At 41.2% G+C, this 24,384-nt stretch overlaps 1 protein-coding gene, 1 long non-coding RNA gene and 1 pseudogene across 4 annotated transcripts in view; 1 reads left to right on the top strand and 2 right to left on the bottom strand.

Moving 5' to 3' along the window:
* The first annotated feature begins 6,346 nt into the window (after positions 1–6,346).
* On the top strand, positions 6,347–24,322 carry LOC125128147 (uncharacterized). Its single transcript, XR_007135155.1, has 3 exons — positions 6,347–6,430; positions 7,180–7,315; positions 23,567–24,322. It is a non-coding gene; the product is annotated as an uncharacterized LOC125128147 (long non-coding RNA).
* On the bottom strand, positions 11,927–12,785 carry LOC125128146 (polycomb group RING finger protein 5-like; annotated as a pseudogene).
* The window catches only part of DHX57 (DExH-box helicase 57), a 72,325-nt gene continuing 68,194 nt past the window's right edge, over positions 20,254–24,384 (bottom strand). For 2 of the 3 annotated variants that reach the window (XM_047782240.1, XM_047782241.1), the window contains 2 exons: positions 23,686–23,886; positions 20,255–20,936 (listed from right to left, as the gene is read on the bottom strand). In XM_047782240.1, coding sequence (XP_047638196.1) covers positions 20,793–20,936; positions 23,686–23,886 — 345 coding nt within the window. In that variant the 3' untranslated portion in view covers positions 20,255–20,792. Of the gene's footprint in view, positions 20,937–23,685; positions 23,887–24,384 lie in introns of all 3 variants that reach the window. The other variant, XM_047782239.1, reaches the window with a different exon arrangement.

Genomic DNA, 24,384 nt, shown 5'->3' with positions numbered 1-24,384 from the left:
CTTACTTAGTATGATAATCTCTAGGTTCATCCATGTTGCTGCAAATGACATTATTTCATTCTTTTTAATGGCTGAGTAATATTCCATTGTGTATATAATATCTTTATTTAAAACAATTTTTAAAGTATCATCGATATGCAGTATTCCTTCAACTTCTGTTGTACAGCAAAGCAACCCAGCCACCCATACACACACATTCTTTTTCAATTTTCCATCTTCTAATCCAAGAGACCAGACACAGTTCCCTGTGTTGTACAGGAGAACCATATCACCCATCTATTCTAAATGTAACAGTTTGTATTTACCTACCCCAAACCCCCTATCTGTCCCTCTCTCCCCACTCCCTCCTGGCAAGCACAAGTCTGCCCTCCATGTCCTCCATCTGTTTCTGCTTTGTAGGTAGATCGTTTGTGCCATGTATTAGACTCCATATATAGGTGATATCATATGGTATTTGTCATTCTCCTTTTGACTTATCACTTAGTATGAGAATCTCTAGCTCCATCCATGTTGCTGCAAATGGCATTATTTTGTCCTTTAACTCAATGAATTTTATTACATTTATAGTTGTACAATGATCATCACAACCCAATTTTATAGCATTTCCATCCCAAACCCCCAGCCCATCCCTCCTACCCCCAACTGGTCTCCTTTGGGCAAACATTAACTTTTTCAAAGTCTGTGAATCAGTATATGCTCTGCAAAGAAATACGCTGTATCCTTTTTTTTAAGATTCCATATATAAGTGATAGCATATGATATTGGTGTCTCACTGTCTAACTTAGCATGATGATTTCTAGGTCCATCCATGTTGCTGCAAATGCCATTATTTCATTCCTTTTTATGGCCAAGTAACATTCCATTGTGTATAGGTACTACCTCTTCTTTATCCATTCCTCTGTCAGTGGACATTTAGGTTGCTTCCATGTCTTGGCTGTTGAAAATTGTGCTGCAATGAACATTGGAGTATCTTTTTGAATCATGGTTTTATCTGAATAGATGCCCAAGAGTGGGTTTGCTGGATTAAATGGCAATGCTATTTTTAGTTTTCTAAGGAATCTCCATACTGTTTTCCATAGTGAGTGCACCAATTTACATTCCCACCAAGAGTGTAAGAAAGAGGGTTCCCTTTTCTCCACACCCTCTCCAGCATTTATTGTTTGTAGACTTTGATGATGGCTATTCTGGCTGGTGTGAAGTGGTACCTCATAGGTGTTGTGATTTGCCTTTCTCTAATAATTAGTAATGTTGAACATCTTTTCATGTGTTTTTTTTGCCATCTGTATTTTTTTTTTTTGAGATTTGTTTGTTTAGATCTTCTGCACATTTTTTGATAGGGTTGTTTGTTTTTTTGGTATTGACCTGCGGGAGGTGTTTGTATATTTTGGAGATTAATCTTTTGTCAATCACTTAGTTTGCAAATATTTTCTCCCATTCTGTGGGTTGTCTTTTCCTTTAGTTGAGGGTTTCCTTTGCTGTACAAAAACTTTAATTAGGTTCCATTTGTTTATTTTTGTTTTTATTGTCATTACTCTGGGAGGTGAATCTGAGAAAATATTACTGTGGTTTATGTCAGAGTGTTAGGCCTATGTTTTCCTCTAAGAGTTTTATAGTATCCAGTCTTATATTTTAGGTCTTTAATCCATTTTGAATTTATTTTTGTGTATGGTGTTAGGAAGTGTTGTAATTTCATTGTTTTACATGTAGCTGTCCAGTTTTCCCAGCACCCCTTATTGAAGGGACTGTCTTTTCTCCATTGTATATTGTTGTCTCCTTTGTCATAGATTAGTTGACTGTAGGTGTGTTCATTTAATTCTGGTCTTTCTATACTGTTCCACTGATGTGTATTTCTGTTGTGCCAATACCATATGGTTTTGATGACTGTAACTCTGTAGAACAGTCTGAAGTCAGATAGCCTGATTCCTCCAGCTCCATTTTTCTTTCTCAGGTTGGCTTTGGCTATTCTGGACCTTTTGGCTATTCTGGGCCTATTTTGTGCTTCCAAACAAACTTTCAAATATTTTGTTGTAATTCGGTGAAAAATGTCCTTGGTAATTTGATAGGGATTTCATTGAATCTGTAGATTGCTTTGGGCAGCAAACAGTGATAGTTTTACTTTTTCCTTTCCAATTTGGATTCCTTTTATTTATTTTTCTTCTCTGATTGCCATGGCTAGGACTTCCAAAACTAAGATTAATAATAGTGAAAGTGGACATCTTTGTCTTGTTCCTGATCTTGGCAGAAATGCTTTCAGCTTTTCATCATTGAGAATGATGTTAGCTGTGGGTTTGTCATATATGGCCTTTGTTATGTTGAGGTAGGTTCCCTCTATGCCCACTTTCTGGAGGTTTTTTTTTTTTAATCAGAAATGGGTGTTGGATTTTGTCAAAAGCTTTTTCTGCATCTATTGAGAAGATCATATGGTTTTTAATTCTTCAGTTTGTTAATGTGGTATATTTCACTGATTGATTTGCAGATATTGAAGACTCCTTGCATCCCTGGGATAAATCCCACTTGATCATGGTGTAAAATCCTTTTAATATATTGCTGGATTTGGTTTGCTAGTATTCTGTTGAGTTTTGCATCTGTGTTCATCAGTGATATTGGCCTGTAGTTTTCTCTTTTTGTGATATCTTTGTCTGGTTTTGGAATTAGGGTGATGGTGGCCTCATAGAATGAGTTTGGAAGTGTTCCTTCCTCTGCAATTTCTTGGAATAGCTTCAGAAGAATCAGTGTTCGCTCTTCTCTAAATATTTGATAGAATTCTCCTGTGAAGCCATCTGGTCCTGGACTTCTGTTTGTTGGAAGTTTTTAAATAAGTCTGTCAAATGATTGGTCTGTTCATCTTTTCTATTTCATCTTGATTTAGTTTTGGAAGATTGTACTTTAAGAATTTGTCCATTTCTTCTAGGTTGTCCATTTTATTGGCATATAGTTGCTTGTAGTAGTCTCTTATGATACTTTGTATTGCTGTGATGTCCCATGTAACTTCTTTTTCATTTCTAACTTTATTGATCTGAATCCTCTTTTTTTCTTGATGAGTCTGGCTAAGGGTTTATCAATTTTTTTTGTCTTTTTTTTTGTTGTTGTTGTTGTTGTTGTTGTTATTGCTGTTGTTGTTGTTGTTGCTATTTCTTGGGCCGCTCCCGCGGCATGTGGAGGTTCCCAGGCTAGGGGTTGAATCGGAGCTGTAGCCACCGGCCTACGCCAGAGCCACAGCAACACGGGATCCGAGCTGCGTCTGCAACCTACACCACAGCTCACGGCAACGCCGGATCGTTAACCCACTGAGCAAGGGCAGGGACCGAACCCGCAACCTCATGGTTCCTAGTCGGATTCGTTAACCACTGCGCCACAATGGGAACTCCGGGTTTATCAATTTTGTTGATCTTTTCAAAGAACCAGCTTTTAGTTTCATTAATCTTTGATTTTCTTCGTTTCTATTTCGTTTATTTCTGCTCTGATATTTATGATTTCTTTCCTTCTGCTAACTTTAGGTCTTGTCTGTTCTTCTTTCTGGTTGCTTTAGGTGTAAAGTTAGGTTGTTGATTTGAACTTTTTCTTGTTTCCTGAGTTAGGCTTGTATTGCTCTAAACTTCCCTCTTAGAACTGCTTTTGCTATATCCCAGAGGTTTTGGATTGTTGTGTCTTTGTTGTCATTTGCTTCTAGGTATTTTTTAATTTCCTCTTTGATTTCTTCAGTGGTCCTTCAGTTCTTTAGTAGCATGTTGTTTAGTCTCCACCTGTTTGTGTTTTTTGCAGTTTTTTTCTTGTTGTTGATTTCCAGTTGTATAGCATTGTTGTCAGAAAAGAAGCTTGATGTGATTTGAATTTTCTTAAATTTACCAAGGCTTGATTTGTGGCCCAGAAAGTGACTAATCCTGGAGAATATTACATGTGCGCTTGAGAAGAATGTGTATTCTGTTGCTTTTGGGTGGAATGTTCTATAAATGTCTATTAAGTCTATCTGGTTTAGTTCATCATTTAAGGCCTGTGTTTCTGTGTTGATTTTCTGTCTGGATGATCTGTCCATTGCTGTAAGTGGGGTGTTAAATTCCCCTGCTATTACTGTGTTATTGTCAGTTTCTTACTTTAAAAGGTTGTTAACCAGTTGCCTTATATATTGAGGTGATCTTATGTTGAGTGCATGTATATTTACAGTGTTGTATTTTCTTCTTGGATTGATCCTTCAATTGTTATGTAATGTCCTTCTTTGTCTCTTGTAACAGTCTTTATTTTAAGGTCTATTTATTTCTGAGTATTGCTACTCCAGCTTTCTTTTGATTCCCATTTGCATGGAATATTTTCTTCCATCCTCTCACTTTCAGTTTGTATGTGTCCCTAGAACTAAATCGGGTTTCTTGAAGACAGCATATACATGTGTCTTGTTATTGTATGCATTCAGCCAGTCTGTGTTTTTACATTTAAGATAATTATTGATATGTATATTCTTATTGCCATTTTATTAATTGTTTCGAATTTGTTTTTGTGGGTCTTTTTTCTTCTTTTCTCTTGTGGTTTGATGAGTATCTTTAATGTTGTATTTGGATCGCTTTTTCTTATTCATGTGTGTATCTACTGTAGATTTTTTGGTTTGCAGTTACCCTGAAGTTTTGATATGGGAGTCTATACACACACACACACACACACACACACACACACACACACACACACACACAAAAGATTGTTTTAAGTTGTTGGTCCCTTAATTGCAAGTGCATCTCCAGTGTCCTGCATTTGTACCCTCCTTTTCTCATGATTTCTGATTTTGGTAGCATATTTATGTATGGATGATTTCCTATTATTACTAGATGTATGCTTTTACTGCTGAGCCTTGTTATTTGTAATATATTTTTTTTCTAGTTATGGCCTTTTCTTTTCCACCTAGAGAAGTTGTTTTAGTATTTGTTTTAAACCTGGTTTAGTGGTGCTGAATTTTCTTAGCTTTTGTCTGTAAACCTTTTGATTTCTTCTTCAAATCTGAATGAGAGCCAGATGGGTAGAGTAATCTTGGTTGGAGGTTTTTTACCTTTCATCACTTTAAGTATATCATGCCACTCCCTTCTGGCCTGCAGTTTCTGCTGAAAAATCCACTGATAACATTATCGTGATTCCTTTGTATGTTCTTTCTTTTCCCTAGCTGCTTTCAATATTTTCTTTTTTTGTGAGGTTGATTAATAAATGTCTCTGGATGTTCCTCCTTGGGTTTATTTTATATGGTACTCATTGTGATTTGAGTGAGTGATTCTTTCCCCATGTTAGGGAAGTTTTCAGCTACTATCTTTATCTTTTCTGAACCTTTCTCTTTTCTTCTGGCACCCCTATAATAGGATGTTGGTGTGTTTAAAAGTTGTCCCAGTATTCTCTTAGACAGTCTTCATTTAATTTCAATGTTTTTTCCTCTTCTGTTCTACATCAGTGATTTCCACCAGTTTGTCTTCCACGTTTCTTACTCATTCTTCTGCCTCCTGTATTCTGCTGTTGTTGTTTCTAATGAATTTTTTATTTCAGTTATTGTATTTTGCATGTCTGCTTGCTTAATCCTTAAATCTTCTATTTCTTTGCTCAGTGTTTCTTGTACTTTGTCAATCTTTGCCTCCAGTTTATTTCCAAGATCTTGAATCATTTTTACTATCACCAGTCTAAAGTGTTTTTTTATTGGAGGTTGGTAATCTCCAGATCAATTAGCTGTTTTCCTGTTTTTTTTTTCTTGCTCCCTTATGAGTCATAATTCTCTGCCTTTTCATTTTGTATAGATTTTTGGTATGGTCTCCTTTTTGCAGACAATAGGGTTATAGCCTATCTCACTTCTGATGTCTGTCCCCTTTGTGGCTGAAGTTGGTGTGGGGACTTGCTGCAGACCTCCTGATGGGGGGAACTAGTGCCTTCCCACTGGTAGATGGAGCTGATTCTTATTCCTCTGGTTGGTGGGGCTTTATCTCTGGGTGGTATTAAAGGCAGCTGGGTGCCTGGGGGGGGTGTTTTTGGGCAACCTGTTTGCTGATGAGTGGGGCTGTGTTCCCAGCCAAATTATTATTTGGCCTGGGGCTTCTCAGCCCTGATGGGTAGAGCCAGATTTTTCCAAAATAGCCACTTCTAGAGGAGTACATGCTGATGATTATTCCCAAGACCTTTGCCTTCAGTATCCTTCCCCAACAATGAGTCACAGTCACCCCCTGTTTTCCCAGGAGATCCTCCAAGAACTACAGTCTAGTCTGACCCAGATTCCTATGGAGACTCTGCTTTGCCCTGTGACCAAGTGCACATGAAAGCCTTTCAAAGAATGTGGTCTCGGTTTACCCCAGTCCTTTGGAGCTCCTGTGTATAAACACCGCTTGCCCTTAAGGCCAAATGCTCTGTCAACAACTCCCAGTGCCATATCCCCAGGCATGGGGACCTGACATGAGGCTCAGGACTCTCACTCCCTTAGGTGAGTCTCTGTGATATAGTTACTTTCCCGTCTGTGGGCCACCTACCCAGCTGGTATGGGGTTGTTTATGTCCCATAATTGCCCCTCCTACCTTCTTGTTGTGGCCTCTTCTTTGTGTTTTGGAGTAGAGTATCTTTTTTTGGTAGTTTGCAGCCTATTTGTTTGAAGGTTATTCAGCAGTTTGTTGTAATTTTGTTGCTTTTATGAGAGAAATTGAGCTCCAGTCCTTCTACTGGCTGTTTTAATCTCATCTCTGCTTCTTTTATCTTGTTATTTGTTTTTTCTGTATTTGGAAAGTTTTCAGCCATAATTTCCTCAACTATATTTTTGATCCTCTTTTTCTTCTCCTTATGGATTCCTATTATGCATAGATTGGCCCACTTTATATTATCCCATAGATCTCTTATATTACTTTCATGTTTATTCATCTGGTTTTCTGTCTGCTGTCCTGATTGGGTGATTTCCATTATTCTATCTTCCAAGTCACTTACTTGTTCCTCTGCATTATTCATTCTGCTCTTCTGTGCCTGTAACTCAGCTTGCATCTCTATAAATGAATTTTCTGTTTTCTCTTGGCTCCCTTTTATATTTTTATATTTCCTTTCTAATGTAATCTGCATTACTGTCCATCCTCTCTTAATTCCTTCAGTGTTTTCATTACCTCCTTTTTGAACTTGGTGTTTGTTAGACCGCAGAGGTCTATTTCATTGTTTGCTCCTTCAGGGGAATTATCCTCTTCTCTTACCTAGGAATGGTGATCCCTGAAGTGACTAGAGCTGCAGGTGGTGCCTGAACATGGACCCCTTCGTAGTGATTGGCTGCGTCTACCTTGTGAGTCTGAGATGGCTGTGGTGGTTTGCACTTGGTTCCTGTAGCCCGTGCAAGGTGCGTCCCACCACCCGAGAGCCTGTGTGTATGCAGAGAAAGATGTTACTATGGTGGTCCCGCCTCTACTCTCACCCTCCCCAGCAATGTTGCCTTGCTTCTCCTTTGGGCCCAGGCCTCCTCCCACTCTCCCTTATCTGTGGCTCCCTTATCTCCTGAGACTGTGGCTCACTGCTCCCTAGCATCCTTTGGTTGTCTCCATACAGCCAACCTTAGCCTTCTCCCCAGGACTGACCTCTGAATCCTACATCTCAGAGCTCAGCCCCTGCCTGAGTGTCTCAGGCTGTGGTGTCCTGGGTGGTGGTATGGATGGTCTTTACAGCTCTCTCTCTGCTATGCCTTCCTCTGTCTGGCTGTGGCACTCTTCTTTGAGGCTTTAATGGCCTCCTCTCCCAGCTGATCTCTCCATCAGTTAGGTGGCCTCTCAGGATGTGGTTTCCTTTCCTTTTTCACAGCTCCCTCTCAAGAGTAATGGTCCTGTGCAGATTCCTTTTTTTCCTTCTTCTGTTTTTCTTTTGTTTTACAGTTATGTGGAGGCTTTCTTGCCCTTTATGGAGGTCTAAGGTTTTATGCCAGTGTTCAGTAGATGTGCTGTGTGAATCATTCTACACGTAAACGAATTTTTTTGATGTGTTTCTGGGAGAAGGTGAGCACCATATCTTATTCCTCCACTATCTTTTTTTGGTTTGTTTTGTTTGTTTGTTTTTTCTTTTTAGGGCTCATCTGCAGCAGGTGGAAGTTCTCAGGCAATTATTAATATGTATGTATTGCCATTTTACACCTTGTTTTCCTGTTGATCTCATTTCTTCTTTCTCCTTTTTGTTTTTCTTTGAGTGGCTTGAATTTCTTCTGTATTGTTATGTTCTTTTTGGTTTTTGTGAATCTATTGTATGTTTTTGATTTGTGGTTGCTCTTTTTCTCAAGCCTGTTAACCCTTTCCTTTATCTACCTGCTTTAGACTAGTAGTTATAAAGGCTCAGATACATTTTAGAACTCTCCTCTCCCATTTTTTTGATGTCCTTTTTTTACATATTCATGTTCATTCTTTCACTATTCATTGTGGTTATCCTCACTTTCACAGAAATTTTTTGACTTTTTTTTTTTTAAATCAGTGTATTGGCTTATATAAGTGATTTGTTTTCCAATTTTGATATTCTCTTTTCTATAGATTCTTTCTTCTTAGAGAAGGCCTTTCGGTATTTCCTTTTGGATAGGTTTAGTGTTGCTGTATTCTTTTAGTTTTTGCTTGTCTGAGAAATTCTTCATCTCTCCTATATTCTAAGAGATAATTTGCTGGGTAGAGTATTCTAGGTTGTAGATTTTTTCCTTTCAGGACTTTGAATATATCTTGCCACCCCTTCTGGCCTGCAACATTTCTGTAGAGAAATCAGCTGATAGCTTTATGGGGGTTCCCTTGTAATTAACTTTTTTTCCTCTTGCTTTTAGAATTCTCTTATTTATTTATTTATTGCCATTTTTATTATAATCTCTTGGTGTAGGTCTGTTTGGGTTTATCTTATTTGGGACCCTCTGTGCTTCCTGTACCTGGATATATGTTTCCTTCTTTAGGTTTGGGATTTTTTCAGCCACAATTTCTTCAAATACATTTTCAAGTCCCTTTCTCTTCTCCTTCTGGGATCCCTATTGTGCCTATATTGGCCTGCCTTTTTTTTTTTTTTTTTGTCTTTTGCTATTTCTTGGGCCGCTTCCGTGGCATATGGGGGTTCCCAGGCTAGGGGTCGAATCGGAGCTGTAGCCACTGGCCTACGCCAGAGCCACAGCAATGCAGGATCTGAGCTGTGTCTGCAACCTACACCACAGCTCACAGCAACACCGGATCGTTAACCCACTGAGCAAGGGCAGGGACTGAACCCGCAACCTCATGGTTCCTAGTCGGATTCGTTAACCACTGAGCCACGATGGGAACTCCTGGCCTGCTCTATATTATCCCATACATCTCTTACATTGCTTTAATTTTTTTTTCCATTTGGGTTTCTGTGTGCTGTTCTAATTGGGTGATTTTCATTATTATATCTTCTAGATCACTTATTCATTCTTCTGTATTATTCATTCTGCTATTTATTGCCTTTAGTTCAGCTTTCATCTCTGTAAATGAATTTTCTAATTTTTTGGCTCCTCCTTACAGTTTTTAGTTCCTTTTTACAGTAATCTCTATTTTTTTCAATAGCCTGAAGTCCTCCAGTATTTTCATTATCTCCTTTTGAACTCAGTGTGGTTTTCAGTGAAGAAGTCTGTTTCATAGTTTTTCAGGAGAATTTTCTTGATCCTTTAATTGGTAGTGGTTCCTCTACTTCTTCATTTTACTTATTTTTCTTGCTCTACGAGTTTAGGAGAAACAGTTATTTACTGTTGTCTTGGAGGGTTGTTTTTATGTGGGAACATCTCTCTGTAGCCCGTGTGGGTTTAATATTTTTTGGTGCTGATGGCTGTCTTTAGTTTGGATGCCTGCAATCTCTTTCATCATTGTTTGCTGGCCAGTGTCCCCTTGATGGGAGATGTGACTGGTATTGTGACCAAGGCCTGCACTGGATATTGAGCAGGGCCTCCTCTTTGCTCTGTGGTTGTCACCTTCCACTGTCAGTGGCAGTGTCTGCTCGCTAGTTATTGGAATAGATGCCACCAGAGCTGTTTCTGAGCTGCAGTATGAGGTAGGCAGAATTGGAGCACTCCCACTGGGAGAGGAACCACTGAGTATTTTCCACTTAAGCTGTTTACTGGTGAGTGTGCTCTGTTGTATCACCTTTCACCTGTTATGCAGTCTCACAAAGTGTACTGTAGTTGTCCCTGCCCTTGGCCCCTCATCAGCCGTGGGAATGCTGGTCATCAGCTCTTGTGTCTCCTAGTTGTTGCTTTCACAAGGCCACCAGTGCAGATCCATTGAAGTCAGGTCCCAGGACTTCAGTAATAGCACATCTGAACCAACTGGGGGAGGTTTAGAGGCAGCTCAGACCCTGGCCTGGCCCAGCCCCTGTGTGCATGAGCCCACAAAGACCACAGCTGCTTAGGCCAGACCTGTCTCAGCTTTGGGATCATCCACTGTCCATTTAGATGTCCTGCAGACACTGAATTTACAAGGCTGGCAGCACTGGTGTAAATCCATGGCTCATGCAGCCACAGGGAGAGATTTCAGCCCTGCTTCCTAAGTTGTGTGGCTCTTAGGGCTCAGCTGTGATTTCAGCCCCACCTCTGTGTGTAGGCAACCCACTGGCATTGGCTTCTGGGCCTGGCAAAGGCAGTGGCTGGGGCACCCTCTCCCAGAGTCCATGGAGGCAGGTGCCTATGTGTGAAGAAAGAGGTTGTTGTGGCAAACTTCCCCATCCCCCACCGCCCTTTGCACACCACTTAGTACTTTGCTTCTATGGTGGGCCTGGGCTTCTACTGTGACCACTCCTGGATGTGGCTGTATCACACTCCAGCCCCTTCAGGCTGTCTCTATTCCGCCAGCACCATGTCTGTCCTCTAAACCCTGAGTTCCAACAGCTAGCCCTCACCTGTACCAGCAGATGTGTCTCAGGCTGGGGTGCACAAGGTGGTGCCACGGACCGTCTGTGTAGTCTCTCTCTGTTCTGCCTATCAATGACCAGTTGTTCTGTTCTCTGAGCTTCTGAAGCTCTTTTCTCGTCTTGGCTGATCTTCCTGTCAGTGAGGGGGCTTACTAGGGTGAGGGAACTGCTCCTCTCCTTCACCTTCTTCCCAGAGGTGCAGGTCTTGTCCTGCTTTCTCTTTTTTTTTCTTCCTTTTGTTTTACCTGGGTTATGTGGATACCTTTCTTGTCTTTTCAGGCGTTTGAAGTTTTCTGCTAGTGTTCAGTAGGTGTTCTGTGAGAATTGTTGCATTTGTAGGTTTTTTTTTTTTTTTGCACTTTTTTAAGGGCTGCACCTGTGGCATATGGAGGTTCATTAGAGCTGCAGCTGCTGGCCTAAGCCACAGCAACATCAGATCCAAGTCACATGTGCAACCTACACCACAGCTTATGGCAACAATGGACCTTTAACCCACTGAGTGAGGCCAGGGGTCAAACCCATATCCTAATGGATACTAGTTGTTTGTCACTGCTGAGCCACAGTGGGAACTCCTTGTGGATATATTTTTGATGTATTTGTGGGAGGAGGTGAGTTCCATATCCTACTACTCTGCCATCTTGATTCAATCCCTGCTTAATGTTTAACTTTTTAGGAAATGGTTAAACTATTTTCCAGTGTGGCTGTGCTATTTTATATTTCATCAGCAATATGAGGGTTCTGATTTCTCTGCATCCTTACCAGCACTTGTTATTGTGTGTAGTTCTAGTGGTTGTGATATAGTATCTCATTGTGGTTTTTTTGTTTGGTTGTTTTTTTTTCAGCCATATTACTCACGTAATCAAACATTAGGACAATCTTGGAACAGGCAAGCAAAGTATTAAGGCTGAATCATGGCTGCTCAGCTAACTGATTTCAGCCATGGCTTGTCCTGGACACTGTGAGACAGCACAAATACCTTATGCAGACGGTTCAGTAGCAGAATGGCACTTGGTTTGCTCTTAATAGAAACAACATAAATGCAATGGACAGTTTAGAGACAGCTGATGGCCTTATTTGCATGCTGAAAACCTGGTTGTGTCCCTCGTCCCCACACCTTTCACTGTGCAGTCTGTTGATGCGTAAACACTTAGTGCAGGATTCAGTCAGTGGGATCTAGGCCCCTTGGGCTAACCGAAATAAATTCTTGGTCGATACTGCAATACCACGGGGTATGACTGATACAAAGGGCCATCCTGAGGGCAGACTTGCGAAGCTGAGCGGTTCAGACACTGAAAGTTTTCGCCTCTTAGTTGCCATCCAGTCATGTAGATCCACTCCATAGTATGATCCTTCCCTATAATTTCACCATTGCACAGTGCATCCAACTCATAAGAACTTGGAAATTTTAGTTTTAAGCTTAGAAATTTTTTAATAGTCCCCACAATTACACGTGTAGAACACCGAATGAATTTCTTCATTAAACCCTTTACTATATTTTCCCCTGATTGTCCATTATTTCTTAAACAATCTAGACATAGAGCAATTTGTAGGTCACTTTTGTGATAGTCTTTGATTTTCATCACCTTCTTCATTGATCTACTTTAGGTGTGTTAACTTCTAAAGTATCATCTTCATTTTCTTGAGGCTTATTCTTCTTGCAAAATTCAGATTCATGGTCAAGTTTTTGTTCTTGTAGTTCAGGGACCAACTTAAATATAATTTCCTCTAATGTGTTATCCAACCTCAACATTTCTGATGGGTTTGTCTCATGAACCTGACTTCCACACCTTGGACAATCATTGCTGCCTTCAAAGTGCTGGACAAGTCTTAACAGAAAGTATGGAGGCATTCCATCACTGTGGTTGGCTTGATCAGATACCCTTTACATATATAGCAGGTTTGAATGGATTGAAATCTTTTACCAAGTGTTTCCTTTGGGCAGCCATTCATGGTTAGGTAGGGCGGGCTCAAGCAGTTCAGGCAAAGAGGGGTATTAAGTGGATGAAAGTCTGATCCCAGGAACTGGTGTGGAGTTCCCAACTGGATGTCCCAAGGCATGAGAACCAACATCCAGACTTCTTATGTGATTGCTTGTCATCACTCTTTTTGGTGGTTCTGCTATCCCATATCTTCTTCCATGATAATCCAAAGCCGCTGCTCTTCACCCACCAACGCGCTGGCCTCAGAGTGAGGAAAGTGAAAGAGAAACAGGGCCCGCTGCGCCCGGTCCCAGCACCCCATCTGCCCTCCCTCTGCAGGAGGGAGCTGCCGGCTCTGCAGGGCCACTCAGCTTGGCCCAATGGAAACTTACTTTTCTCTGTTGACTAAAGATGTTGTGTGTTGGTCAGTGTTTATTAAGCCATTTGTTTCTTTAAAATGTTTACTAAAATTTTTGACCATTTAAAAAATTTCATTGATTATTTGAGTTTTAAGAGTTCTTCATATATTCTGAATACAAGTGCTTTACCAGATATGATTTGCAAATATTTTTTTCCCAGTGATGGCTTGTCTTAGATTTTCTTAATTATATTTTTGAAGAGCAAACATTTTTTAAATGAAGTACAATTTATCATATTCTTTTTTTTTTTTTTTTTGTCTTTTTGCCATTTCTTGGGCTGCTCCCGCGGCATATGGAGGTTCCCAGGCTAGGGGTCCAATCGGAGCTGTAGCCTCTGGCCTACGCCAGAGCCACAGCAACGTGGGGTCCGAGCCGCGTCTGCAACCTACACCACAGCTCACGGCAACGCCGGATCGTTAACCCACTGAGCAAGGGCAGGGATCGAACCCACAACCTCATGGTTCCTAGTCGGATTCATTAACCACTGCGCCATGACGAGAACTCCTGTATCACATTCTTTTATGGATCATGTTTTTGATGTCGTGGCTAAGAATTATAACCCAAGGTCACAAAGATTTTCTATCTTTTAAATATTTCAATTTGCTTTTAAACTTAGACTTATACTCCATTTTGAGTTAATTTTTGTGTAAGCTCAGAGGAAAAGGTCTAAATCTTTTTACATGAGGAGATCCAATTATTCTAGTACCATTTGTAGAAAAGATTTTTCTCCATTGAACTGCCTTGACACGTTTGAACATGAGTGGATCATAAATTGTAAACGTTTATTTCTGAGCTTACAGTTGTGTTCCATCAATCCATTTGTGTGTCCTTAGTGTAACATTCTATAGTAATTAGTGTTAATTAATCTTTTAAAAGATTGTTTGACTATTCTGGCTCCTTTGGCATTACCATATTAACTTAGGATGAGACTGTCAGTTTCTGAAAAAAGTGCCTATGAGGTTTTGATAGGGACTGTGTTGAATCTATACCTCAGCTTGAGGAAATGTGTCATCTTAATACTGAGTTTTCCATTCCATGAACTTGGAAGGTCTCTTAATTTATTTACATCTTTAATTTTCTTACAGGGTTTTATAATTTTCAAAGTACAAGTTTTGTACCACTTTTGTGAAACTTATTCCTCGTATTTTTTTAATGCTATTGTGAATGGAATTGCTTTCTTTCTTTCTTCCTTTCTTTCTCTCCTTTCTCTCTTTCGTCTTTTAAGGGCTGCACCCATGGCATGTGGAGGTTCCCAGGCTAGGGGTCAAATCGGAGCTCTGGCTGCCAGCCTACACCACAGCCACAGCAACATCAGATCTGAGCTGTGTCTGTGACCTACACCACAGCTCATAGCAGTGCCGGAATCTTAACCCACTGAGCAAGGCCAGGGATCGAACCTGCAACCTCATGGTTTCTAGTCGGATTTGTTTCTGCTGCACCACGATAGGAACTCCTGGAGTTGCTTTCTTAATTTCGTTTTGAATTTTTGGTTGCTCGTGTATAGAAATAACTCATCTTAGTACATTGATCTTGTATCCCATGGCCTGCTGAACTCTATTGTCTCATATACACTGAGTTTCTCTTTATTTACTTAACATCACCCAATACATTTTGAAGAGGGAGTAGGCCATACATTTACTCCCTACAGATATGCAGAATTTGCTCTCAAGGCTTAAAGAAGCACATCTACTTGCTGAATGAGATAAAGAGTCTCTGAAAGCAGAACTAAGAGGTTTGGTTGAAGTCATAGTACCCTTTCTTTCAATTTCAACATTGAGGCATCCAGTTTCCTTAGAACCTTTGGAGGCTCTTGCAAAGGGGTAAATTATGTAATCAATTGAATTTATTCTAGTAAACTTTATTTCCCTCTTGTCCTGTGTCCCTGTTTATCTTTGTATCCTGAGTTCCTAAGGGAAGTGGCATATAGTACCTGATTAAATAAGTTGGTTGTAGGAGTTTCTTAGTGCTTCATGGTGGGTGTTCCCTGGTAGTTAAGAGTCAGGTGTCACTGCTGTGGCTCTGATTACTGGCATGGGTTCAATCCCTGGCCTGGGAACTTGCACATACTGTGGGTGCATTCCCCCCCCCCATTGGTTATATTGAAATTATGAGCACAAATGTGGGAGGAATTTCTGCAACTCTAATATGAATTTCAAACTAGCCACATAGCACACATTAGTTGTAAAGTGGACAATCGACCTTCCTGTTAACTAATCAGATTGCATGCTTTAATATTAATCCAGTTTTAGCTATTGTGGGAAAGCATGGTTTATGACTTCTGAGCTAGAAATAATGGGGACAGCTAGAGTTGAAATGGGAAAGTGCACAAGTGAATTTAAGAGACAAAAGGCCGGCATCAACAGAAATGTCGGTGAATTATGGATTGTGCTGGGTCTATAATTAGTGGGGTAATTTCTTCATATGGGATAGTCCCTTGGTGTCCGTGGTATAGCATGACCTCTGATTTGTAAAGATGTCTGTCTTATAAAGCATGTAACACATTTTTGACATTCAGTCTGGTAAATCTTACTAATAATCAAGGCCTGAGACAAACTTTTTTTTCCAATTCAGACTACGGAAGAAGGGTTACTGAGTGGAAAATTATATAGTTTCTAATTAGATTTCATGTTAAACATTTTACAGTCATACACCTATAGTGCTGTATACTCCCATCCCCCCTTTTATTAACTGTATTTGTATTTTAGCTTATTGTCCAAAGTCCACTAGGTTAGCCTCTGTGCAAATGACACAAAGATAAGGTAAGGGTGTGTGTCTGTATGTGTGTGTATGTGTTTTAGACATTTTAATGTGAGCCTAAGCATGAGAACTTGAGTTATTCTGTGGAAAGTGCTAGCAGTATTACTGTCATATACAAGTCATATTTTCAAAAAGTATGTTTTGGAGTTCCTGTTGTGTAACGATAACAAACCTGACTAGCATCCATGAGGCTGCAGGTTTCATCCCCGGCCCCGCTTAGTGGGTTAAGGATCCAGTGTGACCGTGAGCTGTGGTGTGGGTTGCAGATGCAGCTCTGATATGATGTGGCTGTGGCATAGGCCGGCAGCTGTAGCTCTGATTCACCTCCTGGCCTGGGAACTTCCATATGCCATGGATGTGGCCCTAAAAAGAAAAAAAAAAAAACAAAACCCAAACATACTTTATTCCTTTATTTTCACATTTTTAAAACAGATGATTTTTTTTTAAAGTTTGATGGCAGAACATGTTCATAGATCTTCTACCCATCTGTGCATGACTTTTCTCATTTGTACATGACATTTTCCTCAAATTCTTGAGTACTCTGTATTTATTAATAACATGTATTTTTTTTTTTTTGTCTTTTTAGGGCCACACCTGCAGCATTTGGAGGTTCCCAAGCCAGGGGTCAAATTGGAGTTGCAGCTGCTGTCCTATGCCACAGCAACACTGGATCACTGAACTACTGAGAAAGGCCAGGGATCACACCAGCGTCCTCAAGGATACTAGTCAGGTTAGTTACTACTCATCCACAACAGGAACACCTATTATACCATTTTTAGCAATGTTGTATTTGTAAGATATCAGGGTCATCATCCTAAACACCGATTCTCATTGTTGGCAGTTATAGGATTTGGCTGAATTTCCAAGGCCAACCCTGGGTAGTGGCTTTTGCAAACAAACCCTTCTCATACTGGCTTTTGTTGCCATTTTTTTTCCTTTCTCAAAAAGTTGAAATAGGGAGTTCCCAAGTGGCTCAGCGGAAACGAATCTGATTAGTAACCATGAGGTTGTGGGTTCGATCCCTGGCCTTGCTCAGTGGGTTAATGATCCGGTGTTGCCATGAGCTGTGGTGTAGGTTGCAGATGCGGCTTGGATCTGCTGTGGCTGTGGCATAGGCTGGCGGCCACAGCTCCAATTCGACCTCTAGCCTGGGAACCTTCATATGCCCTAGGTGTGGCCCTAAAAAGCAAAAAAAAAAAAAAAATAGTTGAGATAGAAGTGAAAACCCAGCCAACCAATTCTAAGCCATCCTCCTCATAGCTGTCTCACTGGCACTGTGTTCTGGCTTGTTACCCAAGCAGCTGGGTTAGGAACTGACTCAGGAGTGGACCTGGGGCTGGTCCACATTGGGCAAAGATGGGGCACAGAGGCCAAACTGTGGGAAAAAGTTTGTTTGGGTTACTGTCCTGTATATTTGTGAAAGAATGATTCTACTCTTTCCTGGTGGTTCATATACAGGGCTTGAGTTCTCTAAGAGAACTCTTTCTGGTTTTAGATATTTTCATATGTAAGATTTAAAAATACCTTAAGGATTAGTGATGGCTGCAAATCCTATTTAAGCCCAATCTCTTTGATATACCATTTGCGAGTGATAACTTAGAAGTGGTAAGAAGTCTCCGTGTTAATGATTCACTGTAGTTAACTGTTCACACAGTCATTGCAGTTTGGACATGGAAGAAGCCTGTCTTTCTAGAATGGTCTGCAACTAGCTATTTTTATGTTGTTTCTACTCAAGGCACTCTACTCTGAGCACTCAAATGTTGATCAAGCACTAATTTCTGAAAACAACAGCTAACTTTGTATTTATTATTTTAAGCAAACCTCCTTGCCTTTGGGGAAAATAAACCCTAGGAATTTATGCTTATTCTAGCAAGATTTAGGAAAGAGTCACTGTCTGCCTAGGCTTGTTTCACCTAATAATGGCAGTGCGAGCATATTCTGCTGCCCCAGGAATCCATTATTGGTGTGGCACTTGGGTGACACCCACAAGACACCCTCAGAGTGTGACGCCTGAGCTCACCAGCTCTCAGCCCAGCAGTTGAGAGAACACAACACAGAGTGCTGTACCCACAGAGCCAGCCAGGGCTACATCTGAAGACCACATCCTTAATCCTCCTTTGCTGATATTTGGTGTATTTTAATTTTAAAAAGTACTTTCACAAGCTCTTATTTTCTGGTCTCTCAAGGAAGATTTATGATAGTCTCTTAGGACCATTACCTAGAAAGGAAAAACAAAAATTACTGTATGCCTACAGATCCATAGGCTGCATGCTTTGATAAATGATTTCAACTGCTCAGATAATAGAAAAGGAGGATACAGACCAAAGTTCACTACTTGTAGGGGGGAGGAGTCTGAGTCGTGGTATTCAGATATGGAACTCGAGGAGGAAGAAGACAAAGCTGATGTTCTATCAGTCTGACCATTTCTGTCAGAGTGTTTAGCTATTTCCCTTTCCTGAGAACTTCATAACTAGAGTATAAAATAGCAGTGCAGACTAATTTCATAGTGAATATTTCATTAATATTGTTTCCTAACTAGATTCCAGTAAAAGTAAAACAAATATTTAAGAAATCACTTATAGAGTTCTCCATAAAGTTAACATTTAATGCTGACCATCTTGTTGGGGCTTAGAAATTGTTTCACCTTAAAATATTATACTGCATTCTGACTGTATCACAAAGGGGTACTGCTATTTCCTTTCTTTCATAATTTCAGTGATCTTAGTAAATTTAGTTTTGGGTAAGAATTTTCTCAGGAATGCCTTTGGCCAAGGCTTCTCAACCTGCTTCACATTCTGGCATATCAATACAGAATGATAGCATTTGCGCATTTGTATGTGGCCGCAAGTAACCAGCCCTTGCATATGCTGTCTCAGCACTCTGAACGGAAAGACCTCAAAGCTGCAGGTCTGCTTGGGCAGATGGCTTTAGCTAGGGCAGCCTGAACTCTGCTGTAGCACCAAGAGTCAAACTGGTTTAAAAAAACAAACTTTTTTAAAGGGTTAGTGCAGTTTTCTACATTTTTCTTAAATGTCCCAGCCTAATGAGTTCTGTAATATGAGCCTTATTTCAGTAGCAAGTCAGAACTTGGATATTGTGGGTGCTATGCATGTGTATGTTTTTATTTAGAGTGATGACATGAATTAATGCCTTTAAAAATTATTGCTTGGGGAGGAGTTCCTGTTATGGCACAGTGGGTTAAGTAAGAATCCAGCATTGCCACAGCTGTGGTGTAGGCTATAGTTCTGGCTTGGATACGATCCCGGGCCTGGGAACTTCAATACACCACGGGCACGGTTGAAAAAGAAAAAAAAAAAAATGCTTAGGAGTTCCCTTGTGGTGCAGTGGGTTAAGGATCTGGCATTGTCACTGCTGTGGCCTGGGTTAGATCCCTGGCCCAGAAACTTGTGTATGCCACTGGTGCAGCAAAAAACAAACAACTGCTTAGAGCCTAAACTCTTCAAAGTGCACTGAAGCTTAAACACACTTGATAATGACCATTTTGGACAGCCAAGGAGGTTTCTTAAAAACCTAATTAAAATAATACCTTGAAAAGTGAACATCCTTCAGAGGTAGTTCTGTTGAATTAGTATGAATTCTCTCCAAAGTGTGAAACCTGCAGTGACTCTCTACCTGAGAGTTACACAAATATAAGAATATTTTTTCCACTCAGCTTTTTGGGATTCTTCTTGGCCCTGCTGATAAATGTCTGGGGAAAGTATAAATGTATTCATATTTTTTCCAAAATGCTAGTGGCCTCATTAACCCAAGCGGTGGTTGAAAATAAGCAGTCACATGGAAGGTATTTTTATGGCTATAAATCTTGACACTAGCAATGGCAACCTCTTCAAACGCAGCCAGGCCAACTCTGCTCTGAGAATACCTTGAATGTGAAATGTGACCATTAGATGTGGGTGAATTCACAAGACAGAGTAAAGATTCCCAAATAGAAAACCTACAAGAGAAGCGAAACACTGGAACTGCTCGGCTTTTAAGAATACGAGTGTTGGAGTTCACGTCGTGGCACAGTGGTTAACGAATCCGACTAGGTAGCATGAGGTTGCGGGTTCGATCCCTGACCTTGCTCAGTGGGTTGAGGATCCGGCGTTGCCGTGAGCTGTGGTGTAGGTCGCAGACAAGGCTCGGATCCCACGCTGCTGTGGCTGTGGTGTAGGCCGGTGGCTACAGCTCTGATTAGACCCCTAGACTGGGAACCTCCATATGCTGTGGGAGCGGCCCAAGAGATGGCAAAAAGACAAAAAAAAAAAAAAGAATATGAGTGTTATTCTTTTTTTAATAACAAGAGCTCAATAAGTTTGTTTTTTTTAAGATGGACTTTAATGAATAAAAATAAAAATCCCTCACAAATGAAGTTTATATAATGGTCTATAGCTGAAAAGGAGATTTAATTTTTCTTGCTCACATGATTATTTTCCTTCTCTGTTCTGACTTCTCTCTACTGAGCCTCTACAACAGAAAAGAACAACTGGTATTTCTCCTCATGCTCCATAACTCACTCTAGTAAAAAGCAGGAGAAATAATACATAGATTAAAATGGAATCTACTAAACATTCACTTTGTATTATCAGATGAAATTCATTCATTCCAGGACAGTCACAGAGAAAGACAGGCAAGTTGGTTTCTAAAGTCTCAATCAACACTCCAAATTGTGCTGGGAGTGCCCACTACTTGGTTAGAAATACTTATTCTGGAAAATCTCCCTCGAGGTGTGCCTGCCCTGGGCTCCTTCACCAGGGCAGCCCCAGCTGGAGCTGTAGTTCGAGGTAGAGGGGCTGCTGCTGTTTCCCAGGTGAGCAAGCAGGCAGGTAAGTAGCAAGCACTCTCCCAAGACTGGGCTTCATTGTGTGGTGACAAGTTTCACAATCATGCTGATGATCCGTGACCCTCGAGGACAGGTACACAGATCTATGCTTGGGTTTTTAATCTTATCCTGGAGGAGCTGGTCAAGTTCACAACGAAGTTCCTTTACTAGTTCAGCCACCTAAACAAAAGTTGCCACGTAAACAGGGGAGGAAAGATTATCAAAGGAAATTCTCTAGTCAGGACTATCATTATTCTAGGTTTCTATTTTATCTATTTTTCTTTTTAGGGCTGCACCTGCAGCATATGAAAGTTCCCAGGCTAAGGGTCTAATCAGAGCTGTAGCTGCCGGCCTATACCACAGCCACGGCCACACCATATCTGAGCCGTTTCTGCGACCTACACCACAGCTCATGGAACGCAGGATCCTTAACCCACTGAGTGAGGCCAGGCATCAAACCCACATCTTCATGGCTACTAGTTGGGTTCTTAACCCACTGAGCCACAACGGGAACTCCTCTGCTGTTAATCTTAATTCCATGGGAGGGGAACTAAACATTTTTTCTAAAATTTCTTGATATAATTATAGAAACATTCACTCAATGTCAGCTCTGTAATATACTAAATGGGGTCCATTATAAAAAGGTTCCTCTATTACAAGTCAGAGGTATAGCCTTTATGTAGTGCTCTCCATATTAAAGCTTGGTTAACTTTTACAATTTGCTCTGAGAGAATGGAGAATTAAAAATGGCGGATATTGGAGTTCCCGTCATGGCGCAGTGGAAACGAATCCAACGAGGAACCATGAGGTTGTGGGTTTGATCCCTGGCCTCGCTCAGTGGGTTAAGGATCTGGTGTTGCCATGAGCTGTGGTGTAGTTTGCAGACTCAGCTCCAATCTGGTGTTGCTGCGGTTGTGGCGTAGGCCGGCGGTTGTAGCTCTAATTAGACCCCTAGCCTGGGAACCTCCACATGCCAAGGGTGCAGTCATAAAAAGACAAAAGCCAAAAAAAAAGGCAGATATTAGGATTTCCCGGCCTAGCAGTTAAGGATCCAGCTTTGTCACTGCTGTTGCAGGGTTTGATCTCTGGTCTGGGAACATGTGCATGCTGTGGGTGTGGCCCCAAATGGTGGATATTAAACCCAAAAAATATCTTTAAACTTGGGAATTTTATGCCTTTGTTGTGGGGGTGGGGAGTGGAAGATAGGCCCACATTTTTCATGGCATTTGGCTTATGCTGATGTAGTGCCATGGTGGGGGTGCCTGGCCAACATCTGTTTGGCTTTTCTGTCGATTGGTAACCCTGCAGTGCAAACTCTGATCTAAATCAAATAGGCTCATGCCATGCACCCTCCCAGAGTGAATGGTAATCCAGGCATTAAGAGTCTATGACATCCCTTCAGTGACAGGGATGGTTTAGGAGAAGTTTGATGGAACTTTGGGAAAGAAGTGTTCTGTCTCCCTTCTGGACAATGTGCTGCACGGGTGTGAGGCCAAGAGCTACGTGAGCATCCTGCTACCACAAGGCCAGCCAGGCTTCTGCTATTGCTAAGCACCTGAATCAAACCAACCCTGCCTGGCCCTCTTGACCTATACTGTCCAATATGGTAGCCACTAGTCCCATGTGGCTAATCTCTTGACCACATGAAGTGGGGCTGGTCCAGACTTTGAAAGCTTATTATGAGAAAAGAATGTAAAAATCTTAATTTTTTATGTTGATTACCTGTTGAAATGGAAACTTGAGGTGTTTTAGGCTATAAAATACATTAAAATTAGTCACCTATTTACTGCGGTTTTTTTTTTTTTTTGGTCTTTTGAGGGCCACACCCATGGCACCTGGAGGTTCCCAGACTAGGGGTCTAATCAGAGCTGCAGCCGCCAGCCTACGCCATGGCAACGCCAGATCCGAGCCACGTCTGTGACCTATACCACAGCTCATGGCAACGCCAGATCCTTAACCCACTAAGTAAAGCCAGGGATCGAACCCAAAACTTCATGGTTCCTAGCTGGATTTGTTTCTGCTGCGCCATGATGGGAACGCCACCTATTTACTTTTTAAATGGGGCTAGTAGAAAAATTAAAACTACATATGTGGCACACATTTCTATTGGACTGTGCTGCTTTAGACTTTAAAGGGAATTTCTTGGTATGTTTAACTGTAACGTCTATGAGTTTGTATTTCTGCTTCATGAAATACTTTCTAACAGATGCAAATGTTAAAGTGAATTTTTATTTCTTAAATATACTCCCCGTTAGGAGTTCCCATCGTGGCTCAACAGACTAGTATCCGTGAGGACAAATGTTCAGTCCCTGGCCTTGCTTAGTGTTAAGGATCCAGCATTGCCCTGAGCTGTGGTGTAGGTCACAGATACAGCTCAGATCTGGTGTTGCTGTAGCTGTGGTGTAGGCCAGTGGCTAGAGCTCTGATTTGACCCCTAGCCTGGGAACCTCCATAGGCCACAGGTGCAGCCCTAAAAAGACGGGAAAAAAAAAAAAAAAAAACCATGCCCCTTAAATGTCTTCTAGACATAGTGAATACATGAGATCTGGGAATAAAAAAATTCAGACCCATTATCTTCACTTTTTTTTTCTAACTGATAGTTGTAGAATCAGAGTCACTTTTTTTCTGTTCATTTATAGATAGTTTCTTTGAACACATATTTGTATAACAATTAAGCTTCACCACCTCACCCACAGTTTCTGTCCTAAACCGTTTATACTAGCCATCCTGGGCTCCTCTCCCATGTGCTGCTTCCTGAACTCTTAGCAAGGCTCCACCCTTCCCCACCACAGCCTCTTTCTTTCCTGCAGACCCATCATTCAACCTTAATCATCTCTGCTGTCCTTGGTCCTGAAGGAATGCCCTATACTTCGTACTATCAAGGCTCCCCCATGGCCTGAGCTCACGGGATAGACTCATCATCCCTTACCTGATGGGAAGCAGCTGCAAAACGGATCCAGCCATCATCCAAGGAGACGACAAACTCTCCCCGTTGGAGCTGCACGTTCACTTGGCCTCCTCCGAACAAGACCAGCGGGTACACAGACACCATGCTGCAGTCTCGGATGAATACCCGACTAGTTTTGATCTTCTCGTGGTACACCAGGTAAGGGCTGTCAAAGTGTCTGACCTGGAACGTATGACAGTGATGTCACTGGCAACATAAGGGGAACTCCGCCAGTCCCATGGATCTAACTGTCACCTGTCCAACGACTCCCAAAATGATCTTCAGCCTGAGCTCCAGACTTGTATGTGCAACTGCTTACTTGACGTTTCACCTGGACAGTGAACAAGCACCTCAGATTTCTTGTGTGCAAAAGGAAATCTCGATTTTGCCCTCCCTGCGGTGTTCACCGTCTCCCATTCACCCAGTTGCTTCAGGCCCAGATTTTGAGCCATCCTTGATTGCTCTCTTTCCTTCACTCCATCTACATCATCACTAAGCCCTGTCAGCTCTGTTATCAAAATACATGATGAATTGACATATTTTTACCGCTTCTACAGCTACCACCTCGTACAAACTCTCATCTCAAATAGACCACAGCAATGGCTTCCTATGTACTTGCCCTCTGTGTCTTGACAGTTTCTTTTCCATTCAACAGCCACAGTGATCTTTTAAAAATGATCT

The sequence above is a fragment of the Phacochoerus africanus genome, chromosome 5 (assembly GCF_016906955.1).
Source record: "Phacochoerus africanus isolate WHEZ1 chromosome 5, ROS_Pafr_v1, whole genome shotgun sequence".
Lineage (NCBI taxonomy): Eukaryota > Metazoa > Chordata > Mammalia > Artiodactyla > Suidae > Phacochoerus > Phacochoerus africanus.
Note: the sequence above shows the minus strand (reverse complement) of the source record. Positions and strands in the feature narration are given on the sequence as shown.